The 19783-nt window shown below is 41.3% G+C and overlaps 1 protein-coding gene across 1 annotated transcript; it reads left to right on the top strand.

Moving 5' to 3' along the window:
• Nucleotides 1-677: 677 nt before the first annotated feature.
• On the top strand, nt 678-15344 carry LOC129834149 (gamma-secretase subunit Aph-1b). Its single transcript, XM_055898887.1, has 6 exons — nt 678-1026; nt 1670-1840; nt 9697-9770; nt 11981-12103; nt 13943-14070; nt 14453-15344. The coding sequence occupies exons 1-6, from the start codon at nt 914-916 to the stop codon at nt 14618-14620; spliced, it is 777 nt and encodes a 258-aa protein (XP_055754862.1). The 5' UTR covers nt 678-913; the 3' UTR covers nt 14621-15344.
• Nucleotides 15345-19783: the final 4439 nt, after the last annotated feature.

Here is a 19783-nt window from a genome sequence, read left to right as displayed (position 1 = left end):
GCCAGACACTGTATGGTTTCTGTTACTCAGAGGTGGCTGTGACAGATGCACCATGACACATCATCTTGGGTTTAATGAACGGGAATAATTTACAGAAACAGCAGCTGGTTGCTTCAGTCTTTATCTGGTAGAGAACAAATAGTGACCTCTGCTGTAAAATGTTGGTCAAACAGCTGTTCAAAAAAAATCATCAAATATTTGTATTTAAATACACACGATAAGCCTACAATTTGACAAAGAAACCCACCCAACTTGATAAAACTGCATTGTTGGTTAAGGGCTTGTAAGTAAGCATTTCATGGTAAGGTCTACACCTGCTGTATTCTGCGCATGTGACAAAATGCAATTTGATTTGAGAGTGGATTGATGACATTGGTTAATACTATCTCAGAAAGTAATGCCTTATGAAGACTGTAGATGTCGCTGTTGGAAAATTAAGTTTTGAGTCAAAGATAGTGAGGAAACGAGAAAGCCGACTTATTTATTTCTCTAAATTCGTTAGTGGCACAGACATAAATAATACTATTTTCATAAATCACACGTATACAACTAACGTATGAATAGCTATATTTTGAATGTAGTTGCATCTTCTTGTCTGAAATCATTTATCATTGTCTGAATGTAACCGCTGAATATTGGCTATGCGGGAACTTTTTTCGTTCGTCGAATATCTTTGCTCTTGTGGTCACGTGTCTGCAAACAATTAGAACAGGAAGCGATACTGTAGCATCAAGGAACCCACGATAAAATACACGACAATGAGATTATTTAGATAGCGTCAGGCTTACTTCAGTTGTAAAAAAGCATCCAAGCTCTCGGAAAGATACACTTTTTCAGCCATTTAAGAGAAGGGCCTTGCGGTGGAGGTTTTGTTAACAGGCTAACTTGAGTCGAAGTCGGACCAAGCCCCAAAATGACTGCATCTGTGTTCTTCGGGTGTACATTCATCGCTTTCGGCCCTGCCATTGCACTGTTCTTGTTTACTATTGCCAGGGACCCACTCCGAGTGATATTTCTTATCGCTGGGTAAGTAGCTAGCGTAACGTTAACGAAATAAATAGATAGCAAGCAAACCATCGTGTAGCCTTCTAGCTAACAGCAGTTAGCCATAACCGATAACTAGCTAGCCCAAAGGCTAATGCTAAGTCACAAACAAACCCCCTTGTTGGTCACACATTTTCGGACATGTTCTTTTGCTGTATTAGAATTATTGACTCTTAAGTGTCTGCAAATGTTAAACACAAACCACTGTTAGTTGGAGAGCTACTGGTCGCGCAATGTTTTGTACCAGCCCAGCACTAAACCTAAATAGTCGCACATGCACTGTTTTTCTTTAACATCTTGTGGAGCACCCGTAGAATGTTTTATTGTACAGTAATTAATGTGTGCTAATGAGCCCAGACAAGATAGTTCGCCAAATATTATGTATGTGGCTATATGAGAAGTGTATGACGGGTACCTTGCTACGTATGTATTATGTTGAGTGTGTATTGACCAGTGTCTATTTTGTATACAGTAGTACTATGTGTCTAAGACATACTATTTGGAGACAAGTTAATCCAATCCTAAACTCTGGCCATTTCAGTGTGTGTCTGTGTGTGTGACGAACCTGGTTTTGTTTGGGTTTTTATACCTTGTGTTAAACTCGTGTTTTTTTTCTCTCCCCCAGGGCGTTCTTCTGGTTGTGTTCTCTGCTGCTGTCTTCACTTGTGTGGTTCATCACAGTTCAGATCAGCAACAAAGAGAGTTCCTCCCAGCAGAAAGGACTGCTCATATTCGGGGTGGTGCTCTCCGTGCTGCTGCAAGAGACTTTCCGCTTTGGCTACTACAAGCTGCTGAAGTAAGTAACAGACCTGGGCTCAAAAACTAGTAGACGTTTGCTTTAGCCTGTGTGGAGTGCTTGCATAGTCAGCGATGGCAGTTTTTAAGGTCATCTATTGGTCAATTTAAGCCCGACAAGCTCAATCAAACCCAGATAAAGTATTTGAACCCAGGTGTGGCGAGTAGTAAGCCTATCCCATGACCAGCTCAGCACTGCTGCTGCTCTACACTCTGGTCTTGTATCCCTCCGGGGTTTATCCAGACTGTAACAGAGAAGAAGTATATTGTTGAGAGGAATATCAGTGCGTTCAGAAAGTATTCACACCCTTTTTGAATTATTCCACATTTTGTTTTAAAATGGATAACATTTATATTATTTGTCACTGGCCTTGTGGAGATGTGGATTTATGCCCCACTCGTCCCGAATGCGCACACTAAACTTCTGTTAGAACACGCTATTTTAATATAGGGCCCATTTCCCTTATGCATTCTGCCATTTCTTCCTAGAAGTATTATCCTGCATGGCTATATTATTCTATAGCTCCTGTGTTAGCAGTTAGCATTATACTACAGCACTATATTATTCTATAGCTCCTGGGTTAGCAGTTAGCATTATACTGCAGCACTATATTATTCTATAGCTCCTGTGTTAGCAGTTAGCATTATACTGCAGCACTATATTATCCTATAGCTCCTGTGTTAGCAGTTAGCATTATACTGCAGCACGGCTATATTATTCTATAGCTCCTGTGTTAGTAGTTAGCATTATACTGCACGGCTATATTATTCTATAGCTCCTGTGTTAGCAGTTAGCATTATACTGCAGCACTATATTATTCTATAGCTCCTGTGTTAGCAGTTAGCATTATACTGCAGCACTATATTATTCTATAGCTCCTGTGTTAGCAGTTAGCATTATACTGCAGCACTATATTATTCTATAGCTCTTGTGTTAGCAGTTAGCATTATACTGCAGCACTATATTATTCTATAGCTCCTGTGTTAGCAGTTAGCATTATACTGCAGCACTATATTATTCTATAGCTCCTGTGTTAGCAGTTAGCATTATACTGCAGCACTATATTATCCTATAGCTCCTGTGTTAGCAGTTAGCATTATACTGCAGCACGGCTATATTATTCTATAGCTCCTGTGTTAGTAGTTAGCATTATACTGCACGGCTATATTATTCTATAGCTCCTGTGTTAGCAGTTAGCATTATACTGCACGGCTATATTATTCTATAGCTCCTGTGTTAGCAGTTAGCATTATACTGCAGCACTATATTATTCTATAGCTCCTGTGTTAGCAGTTAGCATTAAACTGCACGGCTATATTATTCTATAGCTCCTGTGTTAGCAGTTAGCATTATACTGCAGCACTATTATTCTATAGCTCCTGTGTTAGCAGTTAGCATTATACTGCATGGCTATATTATTCTATAGCTCCTGTGTTAGCAGTTAGCATTATACTGCACGGCTATACTATTCTATAGCTCCTGTGTTAGCAGTTAGCATTATACTGCAGCACTATATTATTCTATAGCTCCTGTCTTAGCAGGTAGCATTATACTGCACGGCTATATTATTCTATAGCTCCTGTGTTAGCAGTTAGCATTATACTGCAGCACTATATTATTCTATAGCTCCTGTGTTAGCAGTTAGCATTATACTGCACGGCTATATTATTCTATAGCTCCTGTGTTAGCAGTTAGCATTATACTGCAGCACTATATTATTCTATAGCTCCTGTGTTAGCAGTTAGCATTATACTGCAGCACTATATTATTCTATAGCTCCTGTGTTAGCAGTTAGCATTATACTGCACGGCTATATTATTCTATAGCTCCTGTGTTAGCAGTTAGCATTATACTGCACGGCTATATTATTCTATAGCTCCTGTGTTAGCAGTTAGCATTATACTGCAGCACTATATTATTCTATAGCTCCTGTGTTAGCAGTTAGCATTATACTGCAGCACTATATTATTCTATAGCTCCTGTGTTAGCAGTTAGCATTATACTGCAGCACTATATTATTCTATAGCTCTTGTGTTAGCAGTTAGCATTATACTGCAGCACTATATTATTCTATAGCTCCTGTGTTAGCAGTTAGCATTATACTGCAGCACTATATTATTCTATAGCTCCTGTGTTAGCAGTTAGCATTATACTGCAGCACGGCTATATTATTCTATAGCTCCTGTGTTAGCAGTTAGCATTATACTGCAGCACTATATTATTCTATAGCTCTTGTGTTAGCAGTTAGCATTATACTGCAGCACTATATTATTCTATAGCTCCTGTGTTAGCAGTTAGCATTATACTGCAGCACTATATTATTCTATAGCTCCTGTGTTAGTAGTTAGCATTATACTGCACGGCTATATTATTCTATAGCTCCTGTGTTAGCAGTTAGCATTATACTGCAGCACTATATTATTCTATAGCTCCTGTGTTAGCAGTTAGCATTATACTGCACGGCTATATTATTCTATAGCTCCTGTGTTAGCAGTTAGCATTATACTGCAGCACTATATTATTCTATAGCTCCTGTGTTAGCAGTTAGCATTATACTGCAGCACTATATTATTCTATAGCTCTTGTGTTAGCAGTTAGCATTATACTGCACGGCTATATTATACTATAGCTCCTGTGTTAGCAGTTAGCATTATACTGCACGGCTATATTATTCTATAGCTCCTGTGTTAGCAGTTAGCATTATACTGCAGCACTATTATTCTATAGCTCCTGTGTTAGCAGTTAGCATTATACTGCATGGCTATATTATTCTATAGCTCCTGTGTTAGCAGTTAGCATTATACTGCACGGCTATATTATTCTATAGCTCCTGTGTTAGCAGTTAGCATTATACTGCAGCACTATATTATTCTATAGCTCCTGTGTTAGCAGTTAGCATTATACTGCACGGCTATATTATTCTATAGCTCCTGTGTTAGCAGTTAGCATTATACTGCAGCACTATATTATTCTATAGCTCCTGTGTTAGCAGTTAGCATTATACTGCAGCACTATATTATTCTATAGCTCTTGTGTTAGCAGTTAGCATTATACTGCACGGCTATATTATACTATAGCTCCTGTGTTAGCAGTTAGCATTATACTGCAGCACTATATTATTCTATAGCTCCTGTGTTAGCAGTTAGCATTATACTGCAGCACTATATTATCCTATAGCTCCTGTGTTAGCAGTTAGCATTATACTGCAGCACTATATTATTCTATAGCTCCTGTGTTAGCAGTTAGCATTATACTGCAGCACTATATTATTCTATAGCTCCTGTGTTAGCAGTTAGCATTATACTGCAGCACTATATTATCCTATAGCTCCTGTGTTAGCAGTTAGCATTATACTGCAGCACGGCTATATTATTCTATAGCTCCTGTGTTAGTAGTTAGCATTATACTGCACGGCTATATTATTCTATAGCTCCTGTGTTAGCAGTTAGCATTATACTGCAGCACTATATTATTCTATAGCTCCTGTGTTAGCAGTTAGCATTATACTGCAGCACTATATTATTCTATAGCTCCTGTGTTAGCAGTTAGCATTATACTGCAGCACTATATTATCCTATAGCTCCTGTGTTAGCAGTTAGCATTATACTGCAGCACTATATTATTCTATAGCTCCTGTGTTAGCAGTTAGCATTATACTGCAGCACTATATTATTCTATAGCTCCTGTGTTAGCAGTTAGCATTATACTGCAGCACTATATTATCCTATAGCTCCTGTGTTAGCAGTTAGCATTATACTGCAGCACGGCTATATTATTCTATAGCTCCTGTGTTAGTAGTTAGCATTATACTGCACGGCTATATTATTCTATAGCTCCTGTGTTAGCAGTTAGCATTATACTGCAGCACTATATTATTCTATAGCTCCTGTGTTAGCAGTTAGCATTATACTGCAGCACTATATTATTCTATAGCTCCTGTGTTAGCAGTTAGCATTATACTGCAGCACTATATTATTCTATAGCTCTTGTGTTAGCAGTTAGCATTATACTGCAGCACTATATTATTCTATAGCTCCTGTGTTAGCAGTTAGCATTATACTGCAGCACTATATTATTCTATAGCTCCTGTGTTAGCAGTTAGCATTATACTGCAGCACTATATTATCCTATAGCTCCTGTGTTAGCAGTTAGCATTATACTGCAGCACGGCTATATTATTCTATAGATCCTGTGTTAGCAGTTAGCATTATACTGCAGCACTATATTATTCTATAGCTCCTGTGTTAGCAGTTAGCATTATACTGCAGCACTATATTATTCTATAGCTCCTGTGTTAGCAGTTAGCATTATACTGCAGCACTATATTATCCTATAGCTCCTGTGTTAGCAGTTAGCATTATACTGCAGCACGGCTATATTATTCTATAGATCCTGTGTTAGCAGTTAGCATTATACTGCAGCACTATATTATTCTATAGCTCCTGTGTTAGCAGTTAGCATTATACTGCAGCACTATATTATTCTATAGCTCTTGTGTTAGCAGTTAGCATTATACTGCAGCACTATATTATTCTATAGCTCCTGTGTTAGCAGTTAGCATTATACTGCAGCACGGCTATATTATTCTATAGCTCCTGTGTTAGTAGTTAGCATTATACTGCACGGCTATATTATTCTATAGCTCCTGTGTTAGCAGTTAGCATTATACTGCACGGCTATATTATTCTATAGCTCCTGTGTTAGCAGTTAGCATTATACTGCAGCACTATATTATTCTATAGCTCCTGTGTTAGCAGTTAGCATTATACTGCACGAGCAATATTATTCTATAGCTCCTGTGTTAGCAGTTAGCATTATACTGCAGCACTATTATTCTATAGCTCCTGTGTTAGCAGTTAGCATTATACTGCATGGCTATATTATTCTATAGCTCCTGTGTTAGCAGTTAGCATTATACTGCACGGCTATATTATTCTATAGCTCCTGTGTTAGCAGTTAGCATTATACTGCAGCACTATATTATTCTATAGCTCCTGTGTTAGCAGTTAGCATTATACTGCACAGCTATATTATTCTATAGCTCCTGTGTTAGCAGTTAGCATTATACTGCAGCACTATATTATTCTATAGCTCCTGTGTTAGCAGTTAGCATTAAACTGCAGCACTATATTATTCTATAGCTCTTGTGTTAGCAGTTAGCATTATACTGCACGGCTATATTATACTATAGCTCCTGTGTTAGCAGTTAGCATTATACTGCACGGCTTTATTATTCTATAGCTCCTGTGTTAGCAGTTAGCATTATACTGCAGCACTATATTATTCTATAGCTCCTGTCTTAGCAGGTAGCATTATACTGCACGGCTATATTATTCTATAGCTCCTGTGTTAGCAGTTAGCATTATACTGCAGCACTATATTATTCTATAGCTCCTGTGTTAGCAGTTAGCATTATACTGCACGGCTATATTATTCTATAGCTCCTGTGTTAGCAGTTAGCATTATACTGCAGCACTATATTATTCTATAGCTCCTGTGTTAGCAGTTAGCATTATACTGCAGCACTATATTATTCTATAGCTCCTGTGTTAGCAGTTAGCATTATACTGCACGGCTATATTATTCTATAGCTCCTGTGTTAGCAGTTAGCATTATACTGCAGCACTATTATTCTATAGCTCCTGTGTTAGCAGTTAGCATTATACTGCATGGCTATATTATTCTATAGCTCCTGTGTTAGCAGTTAGCATTATACTGCACGGCTATATTATTCTATAGCTCCTGTGTTAGCAGTTAGCATTATACTGCAGCACTATATTATTCTATAGCTCCTGTCTTAGCAGGTAGCATTATACTGCACGGCTATATTATTCTATAGCTCCTGTGTTAGCAGTTAGCATTATACTGCAGCACTATATTATTCTATAGCTCCTGTGTTAGCAGTTAGCATTATACTGCACGGCTATATTATTCTATAGCTCCTGTGTTAGCAGTAAACTACTGTTTATCCATCATACCCAGTCCGGTAAGAAAGTGTTTGAAAGGTATTTTGGGAAAATCGTTTCCACACATAAAGGCGGTTATTTTCCTGCCTCTAGCCAACCAGAGTGAAACGTTTCGGTACACAGAATCATCGTAACGCTCACGTGTTCGAGACTCTGTGTTTGTTGCATTCTGTTAATGCTTGCCTTTATTCAGACTTCCCACGTTGTGTCGGAGCTCTGTGTGTCCTGTCTTGTCTGTGTCATTTGATTTGTGGAGCAGGAGTGCCAAGGTGAGCTCGCACCACTATATGTTTACTGGGTTTCCGTCATTCGTTCATGTAAGAATTCATGATTGATGTTTAGCGTGTGCCCAATTTTTAAAGTGTACATGGAAGTGGTCACGTCTGTTTTAGACGGGATGTAGTAATTGGGTAGATTTACATTTTGTTTGCCAGTTATGTGCTTACTTGTCATTGGACATGGGCATGGTCCAGTGGGGGGCTAGAGGATATAAGTGCCAGTTTTGGGATTTCTGGGTAGATTAGGGAGGCTGCTTGAGCCAGATCCACCCTCTACCGATAAGAGCTATGGAAGCTACAGGGTAAGCCCGTTTATTTAGTTTGAGAAGTCTATTGTCTACCTGTTTGTGTTGTAAATATGAATTGCTGGCTATCACACCTTTGCACCACAACCTTCTGCATCCTCCTCAATATTTGCCCTTAAGACTGCATCTCTACGTTAGCCATGTCCACAGGTCTACATACAATACCTCATTTCAAAATGGAATTGTTTTTCAAATTTTTTACAAATTAAATATGAAAAGCTGAAATGTCTTGAGTCAATAAGTATTCAAACCCTTTGTTATGGCAAACCTAAATAGGTTTAGGAGTAAAAATGGGTTTAAATAAGTTGCATTGACTCACTGTGTGCAAGAATAGTGTTTAACATGATGTTTGAATGACTACCTCATCTCTGTAACACATACCATTATCTGTACGGTCCTTCAGTTGAGCAGTGAATTTCAAACACAGATTCAACCACAAAGACCAGGGAGATTTTACAATGCCTCACAAAAAAGGGAACCTATTGGTAGATGGGTAAATAAAATAAAAAAGCAGACGTTAAGTATCACTTTGAGCATGTTGAAGTTATTAATTACACTTTGGATGTGCACCCAGTCACTACAAAGATACAGGTGTCCTTCCTAACTCAGTTGCCAGAGAGGAAAGAAACCACTCAGGGATTTCACCATGAGGCCAATGGTGACTTTAAAACAGTTACGGAGTTTAATGGCTGTAATAGGAGAGAACTGAAAATGAGTCGCAGTTGTAAATGAGAACTTGTTCTCAACTAGCCTACCTGGTTAAATAAAGGTGAAATAAATAAGAGACTCACCCAGAAAGACTCACAGCTGTAAATCACTGCCAAAGGTGCTTCTACAAAGTATTGACTTCTACAAAGTATTGGGGTGTGAATACTTATGTAAATGAGATATTTCTGCATTTTAATTTTCTATACATTTGCAAATATTTCTAGAAACATGTTTTTCACTTTGTCGTTTTGGGGTATTATGTGTGTAGATGGGTGAGAATCTATTTAATCAATTTTGAATTCAGGCTGTAACACAACCAAATGTGGAATGAGTCAAGGGGTATGAAGACTTTCTGAAGGCTCTGTATATTCCAGTAGCTGACAGGTTCTGGCTGTTTTCATAGCTTTTGTTGTAAGAGAGACTTGGGACACTTAATGGTAGATGGATGGACACTGGGGTTTGGTGATCGTTTGACTGTTTTCTTTGTTTTTAGTGTTAAAGAAACGTGGAAACTGTAGTATAATTTAAGGGTTGGGTTTGGTGCTACTATATTTGATGATACTGTAGTTTGATTGTTGTGCTATTTCTTTGTTTTGCAGGAAGGCAAACGAAGGCTTGCTCATGTTGAGTGCAGAGGAAACCATGCCGATCTCCATACGCCAACTAGCCTATGGTATGTGGAGGAAGACTGATTACCTCATAACATTATGAATAGCAACTAGCCTATGGTATGTGGAGGAAGACCTTACCTCATAACATTATGAATAGCAACTAGTCTATGGTATGTGGAGGAAGACCTTACCTCATAACATTATGAATAGCAACTAGCCTATGGTATGTGGAGGAAGACTGATTACCTCATAACATTATGAATAGCAACTAGTCTATGGTATGTGGAGGAAGACCTTACCTCATAACATTATGAATAGCAACTAGTCTATGGTATGTGGAGGAAGACCTTACCTCATAACATTATGAATAGCAACTAGTCTATGGTATGTGGAGGAAGACCTTACCTCATAACATTATGAATAGCAACTAGTCTATGGTATGTGGAGGAAGACTGATTACCTCATAACATTATGAATAGCAACTAGTCTATGGTATGTGGAGGAAGACTGATTACCTCATAACATTATGAATAGCAACTAGTCTATGGTATGTGGAGGAAGACTGATTACCTCATAACATTATGAATAGCAACTAGTCTATGGTATGTGGAGGAAGACCTTACCTCATAACATTATGAATAGCAACTAGTCTATGGTATGTGGAGGAAGACTAATTACCTCATAACATTATGAATAGCAACTAGTCTATGGTATGTGGAGGAAGACTGATTACCTCATAACATTATGAATAGCAACTAGTCTATGGTATGTGGAGGAAGACCTTACCTCATAACATTATGAATAGCAACTAGTCTATGGTATGTGGAGGAAGACCTTACCTCATAACATTATGAATAGCAACTAGTCTATGGTATGTGGAGGAAGACTGATTACCTCATAACATTATGAATAGAGGCAGATGGAAGATATTAGAGATTATGAATAGAAGCAGATGGAAGATATTAGAGATTATGAATAGAAGCAGGTGGAAGATATTAGAGATTATGAATAGAAGCAGATGGAAGATATTAGAGATTATGAATAGAAGCAGATGGAAGATATTAGAGATTATGAATAGAAGCAGAGGGAGGATATTAGCTTTCCCTCTGTGGTAGCAGTTATCATGGTTCATATTACATTACAATAAAACCCTCATAGCTGTTATTTTAGACCATATAGCCATTACATCTTTCCCTGTTGTCTGTTTCCCCAGTGTCTGATAGTGTCTCTGTCTGTTCTCCCCAGTGTCTGATAGTGTCTCTGTTGTCTGTTCTCCCCAGTGTCTGATAGTGTCTCTGTTTTCCCCAGTGTCTGATAGTGTCTCTGTTTTCCCCAGTGTCTGATAGTGTCTCTGTTTTCCCCAGTGTCTGATAGTGTCTCTGTCTGTTTTCCCCAGTGTCTGATAGTGTCTCTGTTTTCCCCAGTGTCTGATAGTGTCTCTGTCTGTTTTCCCCAGTGTCTGATAGTGTCTCTGTTTTCCCCAGTGTCTGATAGTGTCTCTGTCTGTTTTCCCCAGTGTCTGATAGTGTCTCTGTTGTATGTTCTCCCCAGTGTCTGATAGTGTCTCTGTCTGTTTTCCCCAGTGTCTGATAGTGTCTCTGTTTTCCCCAGTGTCTGATAGTGTCTCTGTTGTATGTTCTCCCCAGTGTCTGATAGTGTCTCTGTTGTATGTTCTCCCCAGTGTCTGATAGTATCTCTGTTGTATGTTCTCCCCAGTGTCTGATAGTATCTCTGTTGTCTGTTCTCCCCAGTGTCTGATAGTATCTCTGTTGTCTGTTCTCCCCAGTGTCTGATAGTATCTCTGTTGTCTGTTCTCCCCAGTGTCTGATAGTATCTCTGTTGTCTGTTCTCCCCAGTGTCTGATAGTGTCTCTGTTGTCTGTTTTCCCCAGTGTCTGATAGTGTCTCTGTTGTCTGTTCTCCCCAGTGTCTGATAGTGTCTCTGTTGTCTGTTCTCCCCAGTGTCTGATAGTGTCTCTGTTGTATGTTCTCCCCAGTGTCTGATAGTGTCTCTGTTGTCTGTTTTCCCCAGTGTCTGATAGTGTCTCTGTTGTCTGTTTTCCCCAGTGTCTGATAGTGTCTCTTGTCTGTTCTCCCCAGTGTCTGATAGTATCTCTGTTGTCTGTTCTCCCCAGTGTCTGATAGTATCTCTGTTGTCTGTTCTCCCCAGTGTCTGATAGTGTCTCTGTTGTCTGTTTTCCCCAGTGTCTGATAGTGTCTCTTGTCTGTTCTCCCCAGTGTCTGATAGTGTCTCTGTTGTCTGTTCTCCCCAGTGTCTGGGCTGGGGTTCGGCTTCATGAGTGGCGCGTTCTCAATGATCAATATCCTGGCCGATTCTGTGGGCCCCGGCACCATTGGTATCCATGGAGACTCCCAACACTTCTTCCTGTCCTCAGGTACTGTATGAGGCTGCCATGTTTTAAAATGTACTTAACCTGAAACCACACAGGAAGACAGGTTTTATTTCACTAACTTTCCTGACAGTCTTTTATTTTTTTTTATTTTTTTTATTTTACCTTCTTTTTCCTCCCTAATTTCATGAGATCCAATTTTGATCTTGTGTCATCGCTGCAACTCCCCAACGGGCTCGGGAGAGGCGAAGGTCGAGTCATGTGTCCTCCGAAACATGACCCACCAAACCGCGCTTCTTAATACACGCCCATTTAACCCGGAAGCCAGCCGCACCAATGTGTCGGAGGAAACGCAGTTCAACTGACGACCGAAGTCAGCCCTCAGGCGCCCAGCTCGCCACAAGGAGTCGCTAGAGCGCGATGAGCTAAGTAAAGCCCCCTGGCTAAACCCTCCCATAACCCGGATGACGCTGGGCCAATTGTGCGCCGCCCTGTGGGACTCCTGGTCACGGCCGGTTGTGACACAGCCTGGGATCAAACTCGGGTCTGTAGTGACGCCTCAATTACTGCCTAATTCCCTGACTACACCAATCTCGTGGGTGAGCATATATTATTCAATTATTTCACCCACACTGCTCGCGTGCGCCAACGAGCGTCTGCGTTGTCAAGGGCTAAAATAGAAGTCCGTTCTATTTGTGACGTAGATCGCGCTGCTAGTCCTGCCTCTCCCATCTCCTCATTGGTTTATAGAAGTAGGTACCCATGTGCCATCTCCTCATTGGTTATACCAACGTGGGTGACTGAAGACGAATGAGGTCGGTGGCGGTAATGCACCTAATTTATGAAAGTTGCCAATCGCAATATAAAGTCCAGAAAAGAAAAAGCCTGGAAGGAGGAGAGATGACTAGAAATTATTCGGTTGACCGTTTTATGTGTGGATTAATTGTCGGATTAGAGGACCTTGTGCATTTCAGGTAAAATAACAACTCAATGTTTATATCCCAGGATAAATTGGCTAGCAACAGCAAGCTAGCTAAATAAGACAACTTAGTTAGCAAGTGCAAGCTAGCTAGCTAAATTGCCATCAATGTTTAATGCTTTTCGACCTGTCCCCAAATTAACGTAATTGTTTCAGAGTTTGTTTTGATATTTTAACCTGCGTGTTGTGATCGTGTTTGGTGTGGAGGGACAAAATACATTTATGCACGATGGTGCACGCGTACAGCCGGTTTGGGTTCCGTGTCTCTGTCTCCCTATAGCCTTCATGACCATCATCCTGAGGCTAACTCTGTCTCTGTCTCCCTATAGCCTTCATGGCCATCATCCTGAGGCTAACTCTGTCTCTGTCTCCCTATAGCCTTCATGACCATCATCCTGAGGCTAACTCTGTCTCTGTCTCCCTATAGCCTTCATGACCATCATCCTGAGGCTAACTCTGTCTCTGTCTCCCTATAGCCTTCATGACCATCATCCTGAGGCTAACTCTGTCTCTGTCTCCCTATAGCCTTCATGACCATCATCCTGAGGCTAACTCTGTCTCTGTCTCCCTATAGCCTTCATGACCATCATCCTAAGGCTAACTCTGTCTCTGTCTCCCTATAGCCTTCATGACCATCATCCTGAGGCTAACTCTGTCTCCCTATAGCCTTCATGACCATTGTCCTGAGGCTAACTCTGTCTCCCTATAGCCTTCATGGCCATCATCCTGAGGCTAACTCTGTCTCTGTCTCCCTATAGCCTTCATGACCATCATCCTGAGGCTAACTCTGTCTCTGTCTCCCTATAGCCTTCATGACCATTGTCCTGAGGCTAACTCTGTCTCTGTCTCCCTATAGCCTTCATGGCCATCATCCTGAGGCTAACTCTGTCTCTGTCTCCCTATAGCCTTCATGACCATGGCCATCGTCCTGCTCCACATGTTCTGGGGGGTGGTGTTCTTTGATTCCTGTGAGAAACAACACTGGTGGTCTCTGGCTGTGGTCGTCATCAGCCACCTCCTCGTCTCCTGTCTGGTAAGTCAGAAAAGAGACAGAAAGGGTGGATAGACAGATACAGTAGATCAATGTGTTCATGCAGTAGGTGGACTTGACTGATGGGTTGATGAATAAATACTCAGAGGTAAATCCTTCACGACAGCACTTCAAATGGGACAAAACATGTCCCCAGAGGTCCTTAACTCCGCCTTTGTTGTCATGTCTCTCCCCAGACGTTCTAGAACCCTCCGTATGAATGACCCCAAAGATCCATAATAACTCAGCCATTGTTGTCATGTCTCTCCCCAGATGTTCTAGAACCCTCAGTATTTTTTTCTCCCAGAGTTTCCTGAACCAGAACCTTCTGTAGGAATTTCCCCAGAGATCCATAACTCATCAGTCTTTGTTATTTATCTCCTAGACATTCCAGAACCCTCAGTACGTGGGCAGCCTGGTTCCCACCTACATCATCGTGTTCCTCGTGGGACTCTGGGCGTTCTTCTGCGCCGGCGGATCTCTCCGGAACCTTAAACTCTGCCTCACCTGCAAAGACAAGGACTTCCTGTTGGCCAACCACCGGCCCAGATAACAGAACACCACTAAACACACACACACACACTGTATGGGGACGCTATCCAACAGGACACACACCACACAAACAAATAAGTTAAAGACAAACTGGGTCAATGATATGTCTCTCCTCCCCCACCATGTGTTCTGTGTATCATTGTTTCAGTGGTGCTGGGGACTGGAAATAGGCTCCAGGGATGTAGCAGTATAAATACACCATACACTACAGTATAAATATAGTCCACAGAGGAAATATTGTTCAAACACCTTTTTATTTTGTGAAGGGCAGATGTATTACACTGCATTAGTAATAGAATAATCTAGAATAATCTTGAGTTACCACTACATCCTTGGCAGACGCTGCTCAGAACGGTTGGTATACTGTTTACAGATGGGGGGAGGGGACAGTGACAAATGTGACAGTGTGTAGTTTTAAAATGTAGGGTATGTAGTTCCTTAACGAGACGGTACCTATTTGACACCAGACGGGTCTCTCTCTGGATCTGTGCCTTCTACAGTAATGAGGTAGCTAGTGTTTTGGCCCTGTATTCATAAAGCATCTGAGTAGATGCGCTGATCTAGGATCAGATCCCCCCCATGTCCATGTAAGCTTATTCATTATGATCTAGGATCAGACCCCCCCCCCCCATGTCCATGTAATCTTATTCATTATAATCTAGGATCAGATCCCCCCCATGTCCATGTAATCTTATTCATTATGATCTAGGATCAGACCCCCCCCCCCCCCCCCCCCTGTCCATGTAATTTTATTAATTATAATCTAGGATCAGACCCCCCCCCCCCCCCCCCCATGTCCATGTAATCTTATTCATTATAATCTAGGATCAGATCCCCCCCATGTCCATGTAATCTTATTCATTATGATCTAGGATCAGACCCCCCCCCCCCCCCATGTCCATGTAATCTTATTAATTATAATCTAGGATCAGATCGCCCCCCCCCCATGGCCATGTAATCTTATTCATTATAATCTAGGATCAGATCCCCCCATGTCCATGTAATCTTATTCATTATAATCTAGGATCAGACCCCCCCCCCCCCCGCCCCATGTCCACGTAATCTTATTCATTATAATCTAGGATCAGATCCCCCCCCCCCCCCATGTCCATGTAATCGTATTCATTATAACCTAGGATCAGATCCCCCCCCATGTCCATGTAATCGTATTCATTATGATCTAGGATCAGATCCCCCCCCCCCCCATGTCCATGTAATCGTATTCATTATAATCTAGGATCAGATCCCCCCCCCATGTCCATGTAATCGTATTCATTATAATCTAGGATCAGATCCCCCCCCATGTCCATGTAATCGTATTCATTATGATCTAGGATCAGATCCCCCCCCCCCCCCCCCCATGTCCATGTAATCTTATTCATTATAATCTAGGATCAGACCCCCCCCCCATGTCCATGTAATCTTATTCATTATAATCTAGGATCAGATCCCCCCCATGTCCATGTAATCTTATTCATTATAATCTAGGATCAGACCCCCCCCCCCCCCCCCCCCGCCCCATGTCCACGTAATCTTATTCATTATAATCTAGGATCAGATCCCCCCCCCCCCATGTCCATGTAATCGTATTCATTATAACCTAGGATCAGATCCCCCCCCATGTCCATGTAATCGTATTCATTATGATCTAGGATCAGATCCCCCCCCCCCCCATGTCCATGTAATCGTATTCATTATAATCTAGGATCAGATCCCCCCCCCATGTCCATGTAATCGTATTCATTATAATCTAGGATCAGATCCCCCCCCATGTCCATGTAATCGTATTCATTATTATCTAGGATCAGATCCCCCCCCCCCCCCCATGTCCATGTAATCTTATTCATTATAATCTAGGATCAGACCCCCCCCCCATGTCCATGTAATCTTATTCATTATAATCTAGGATCAGATCCCCCCCATGTCCATGTAATCTTATTCATTATAATCTAGGATCAGACCCCCCCCCCCCCCCCCCGCCCCATGTCCACGTAATCTTATTCATTATAATCTAGGATCAGATCCCCCCCCCCCCCCCCATGTCCATGTAATCGTATTCATTATAACCTAGGATCAGATCCCCCCCCATGTCCATGTAATCGTATTCATTATGATCTAGGATCAGATCCCCCCCCCCCCCCCCCCCCCCCCCCCATGTCCATGTAATCGTATTCATTATAATCTAGGATCAGATCCCCCCCCCATGTCCATGTAATCGTATTCATTATAATCTAGGATCAGATCCCCCCCCATGTCCATGTAATCGTATTCATTATGATCTAGGATCAGATCCCCCCCCCCCCCCCCCATGTCCATGTAATCTTATTCATTATAATCTAGGATCAGACCCCCCCCCCATGTCCATGTAATCTTATTCATTATAATCTAGGATCAGACCCCCCCCCCCATGTCCATGTAATCTTATTCATTATAATCTAGGATCAGACCCCCCCCCCCCATGTCCATGTAATCGTATTCATTATAATCTAGGATCAGATCCCCCCCCATGTCCATGTAATCGTATTCATTATAATCTAGGATCAGATCCCCCCCCCCATGTCCATGTAATCGTATTCATTATGATCTAGGATCAGATCCCCCCCCCCCCCCATGTCCATGTAATCGTATTCATTATGATCTAGGATCAGATCCCCCCCCCCCCCCCCCCCCATGTCCATGTAATCGTATTCATTATGATCTAGGATCAGATCCCCCCCCCCCCCCCATGTCCATGTAAACGTATTCATTATGATCTAGGATCAGATCCCCCCCCCCCCCATGTCCATGTAATCGTATTCATTATAATCTAGGATCAGACCCCCCCCCCCCCCCATGTCCATGTAATCGTATTCATTATAATCTAGGATCAGATCCCCCCCCATGTCCATGTAATCTTGTTCATTATGATCTAGGATCAGATCCTCCCCCCCCCCCCCCCCCAATGTCCATGTAATCTCATTCATTATAATCTAGGATCAGACCCCCCCATGTCCATGTAATCGTATTCATTATGATCTAGGATCAGATCCCACATGTCCATGTAATCGTATTCATTATGATCTAGGATCAGACCCCCCCATGTCCATGTAATCGTATTCATTATAATCTAGGATCAGATCCCACATGTCCATGTAATCGTATTCATTATGATCTAGGATCAGATCCCACATGTCCATGTAATCTTATTCATTATAATCTAGGATCAGACCCCCCCCCCATGTCCATGTAATCTTATTCATTATAATCTAGGATCAGATCCCCCCCATGTCATCTTATTGGTTCTGATCTGAAAGGCTGAACTGATCCTACAGTAGATCAGCAGGTCCACTATGAGATGCTTTATAAATATACGGCCCTGGATTGTCTTTGTAAATGGACCTTTAGTGTTTAATCTATATCAGACCTGTGATGTTTTGTATCAAGTTCATGATTCTGTCTCCTGCTGTGTTAGTTGTCAGTCTGGCAGGGCAGCTGTATTGTTCTCCTGTTTTAGAAGGGGCGTTAGTACAATACAACAGTGTTTGCATATCAACAACTTACTTTTAATAAACTCCCAAACAAAAGCTAATCCCTCTGGAGAACGAAAGCAGCATGTTAGGATAACATTGAGTTTTTAAAAATCCTAAATCATGAGCTGTTTCAAAATTATGTTCTGATTCAATCTGAGAATATGTCAAAGGTGTGTTTGTTTTGAATATATTTGTCCTAAACCTGACGAATATAAATATTGACCTGATGACGATACTGTTTTTATATGAATGATGTGCTTTACATACTGATTAGTGCTGCTAAGCTTTGCTTCAGCTAAATGTTTTTATTTATAATCATCACACTGACCTCAAGGGTTGGTCTGATCTATTTGGCTTTAGGACGGGTTTTTATGGATTGGACAGACGGGGGGCGGTTTCCCAGACCCAGATGAAGCTTATTCCTGGACTGAAAAGCACTTTTAAATTTAAAAAGTCTCAACTGAGAATGCTTTTTAGAAGTGGCTTAACCTTTTGTCTGAGTAAACAGACACAAAGTGTAGCCCCCTTTTTAGTCCCGACTTCCATTTTAGTCAAATATTCCCAGAGTCATCGGTTTGCATTGACGTCAAAGTGAAAATGTTAAAATGCGGATCCTCCCTTTTAAAAGAAGACGTGCCCTTGAGGAACCAATGATTGAATATGTAAATGTACCACGTTGTTGTTGATGAATTAGCTCATTTTTCTAGGCTGTGAATAAGACCCGTGGAAACCAAATCCTTTAGAGATCTCAACGGAAGTTAGTTTAAACTAGGCTGCAATAATTTAGTGTCAAAAGGAAATTAATCACCTCACTTGTCATGGTTTTAAATTGTTTTTTTTTATGACCTGTGTCGTATATGGAGCTGTACAGCTTTAACATAATAGTCGAACTCCCAGCCAATAGTATCAGCCTCTCAGGGTTGAAGGTCACTGATATGCAAATGAGCTGTATGTTGCTGTTTTGAGGTGTGCCTGCGCGCGCCCTGTTATGTCCCCATGCTTCTGTTTTGATATAAAGGTAAAAGTAGTAGCAGGTCATTCTCCATTGTCAAGTTAATTCTAGCGTGCCACCAAGAGCACCACAATCTGTATGTACATAGATCATGACACACTGTTCCCTCTGATTTAAATAATGTGTATATAATATTGTTTCTAAATGACTATTTAACCCTCTGTGATGTTACATCTCCTAGTTTCCATTGTACATAGGAAAATAAAAGTGGTAAACAAAAATTTGAGGTCCTATAACTTCTGATTGAGTTGGGTCTTGTGTTGGGCCGATGAGGTCCTATAACTTCTGATTGAGTTGGGTCTTGTGTTGGGCCGATGAGGTCCTATAACTTCTGATTGAGTTGGGTCTTGTGTTGGGCCGATGAGGTCCTATAACTTCTGATTGAGTTGGGTCTTGTGTTGGGCCGATGAGGTCCTTTAACTTCTGATTGAGTTGGGTCTTGTGTTGGGCCGATGAGGTCCTATAACTTCTGATTGAGTTGGGTCTTGTGTTGGGCCGATGAGGTCCTATAACTTCTGATTGAGTTGGGTCTTGTGTTGGGGTGATGAGGTCCTTTAACTTCTGATTGAGTTGGGTCTTGTGTTTGGCCGATGAGGTCCTTTAACTTCTGATGGAGTTGGGTCTTGTGTTGGGCCGAGGTCCT

The sequence above is a fragment of the Salvelinus fontinalis genome, chromosome 35 (assembly GCF_029448725.1).
Source record: "Salvelinus fontinalis isolate EN_2023a chromosome 35, ASM2944872v1, whole genome shotgun sequence".
Taxonomy (NCBI): Eukaryota; Metazoa; Chordata; class Actinopteri; order Salmoniformes; family Salmonidae; genus Salvelinus; species Salvelinus fontinalis.
The sequence above is the reverse complement of the archived record's forward strand: the minus strand, read 5'-3'. Positions and strand labels throughout refer to the sequence as shown.

What these genes read in the sequence shown, in the direction of transcription:
- LOC129834149 (XM_055898887.1), top strand. Translation starts at nt 914, where the DNA reads ATGACTGCATCTGTGTTCTTCGGGTGTACATTCATCGCTTTCGGCCCT. An exon ending in ACACTTCTTCCTGTCCTCAG is followed by an intron (nt 12,104 to 13,942) that starts GTACTGTATGAG and finishes GTCTCCCTATAG; the next exon opens with CCTTCATGACCATGGCCATC. An exon ending in ACCTCCTCGTCTCCTGTCTG is followed by an intron (nt 14,071 to 14,452) that starts GTAAGTCAGAAA and finishes TTTATCTCCTAG; the next exon opens with ACATTCCAGAACCCTCAGTA.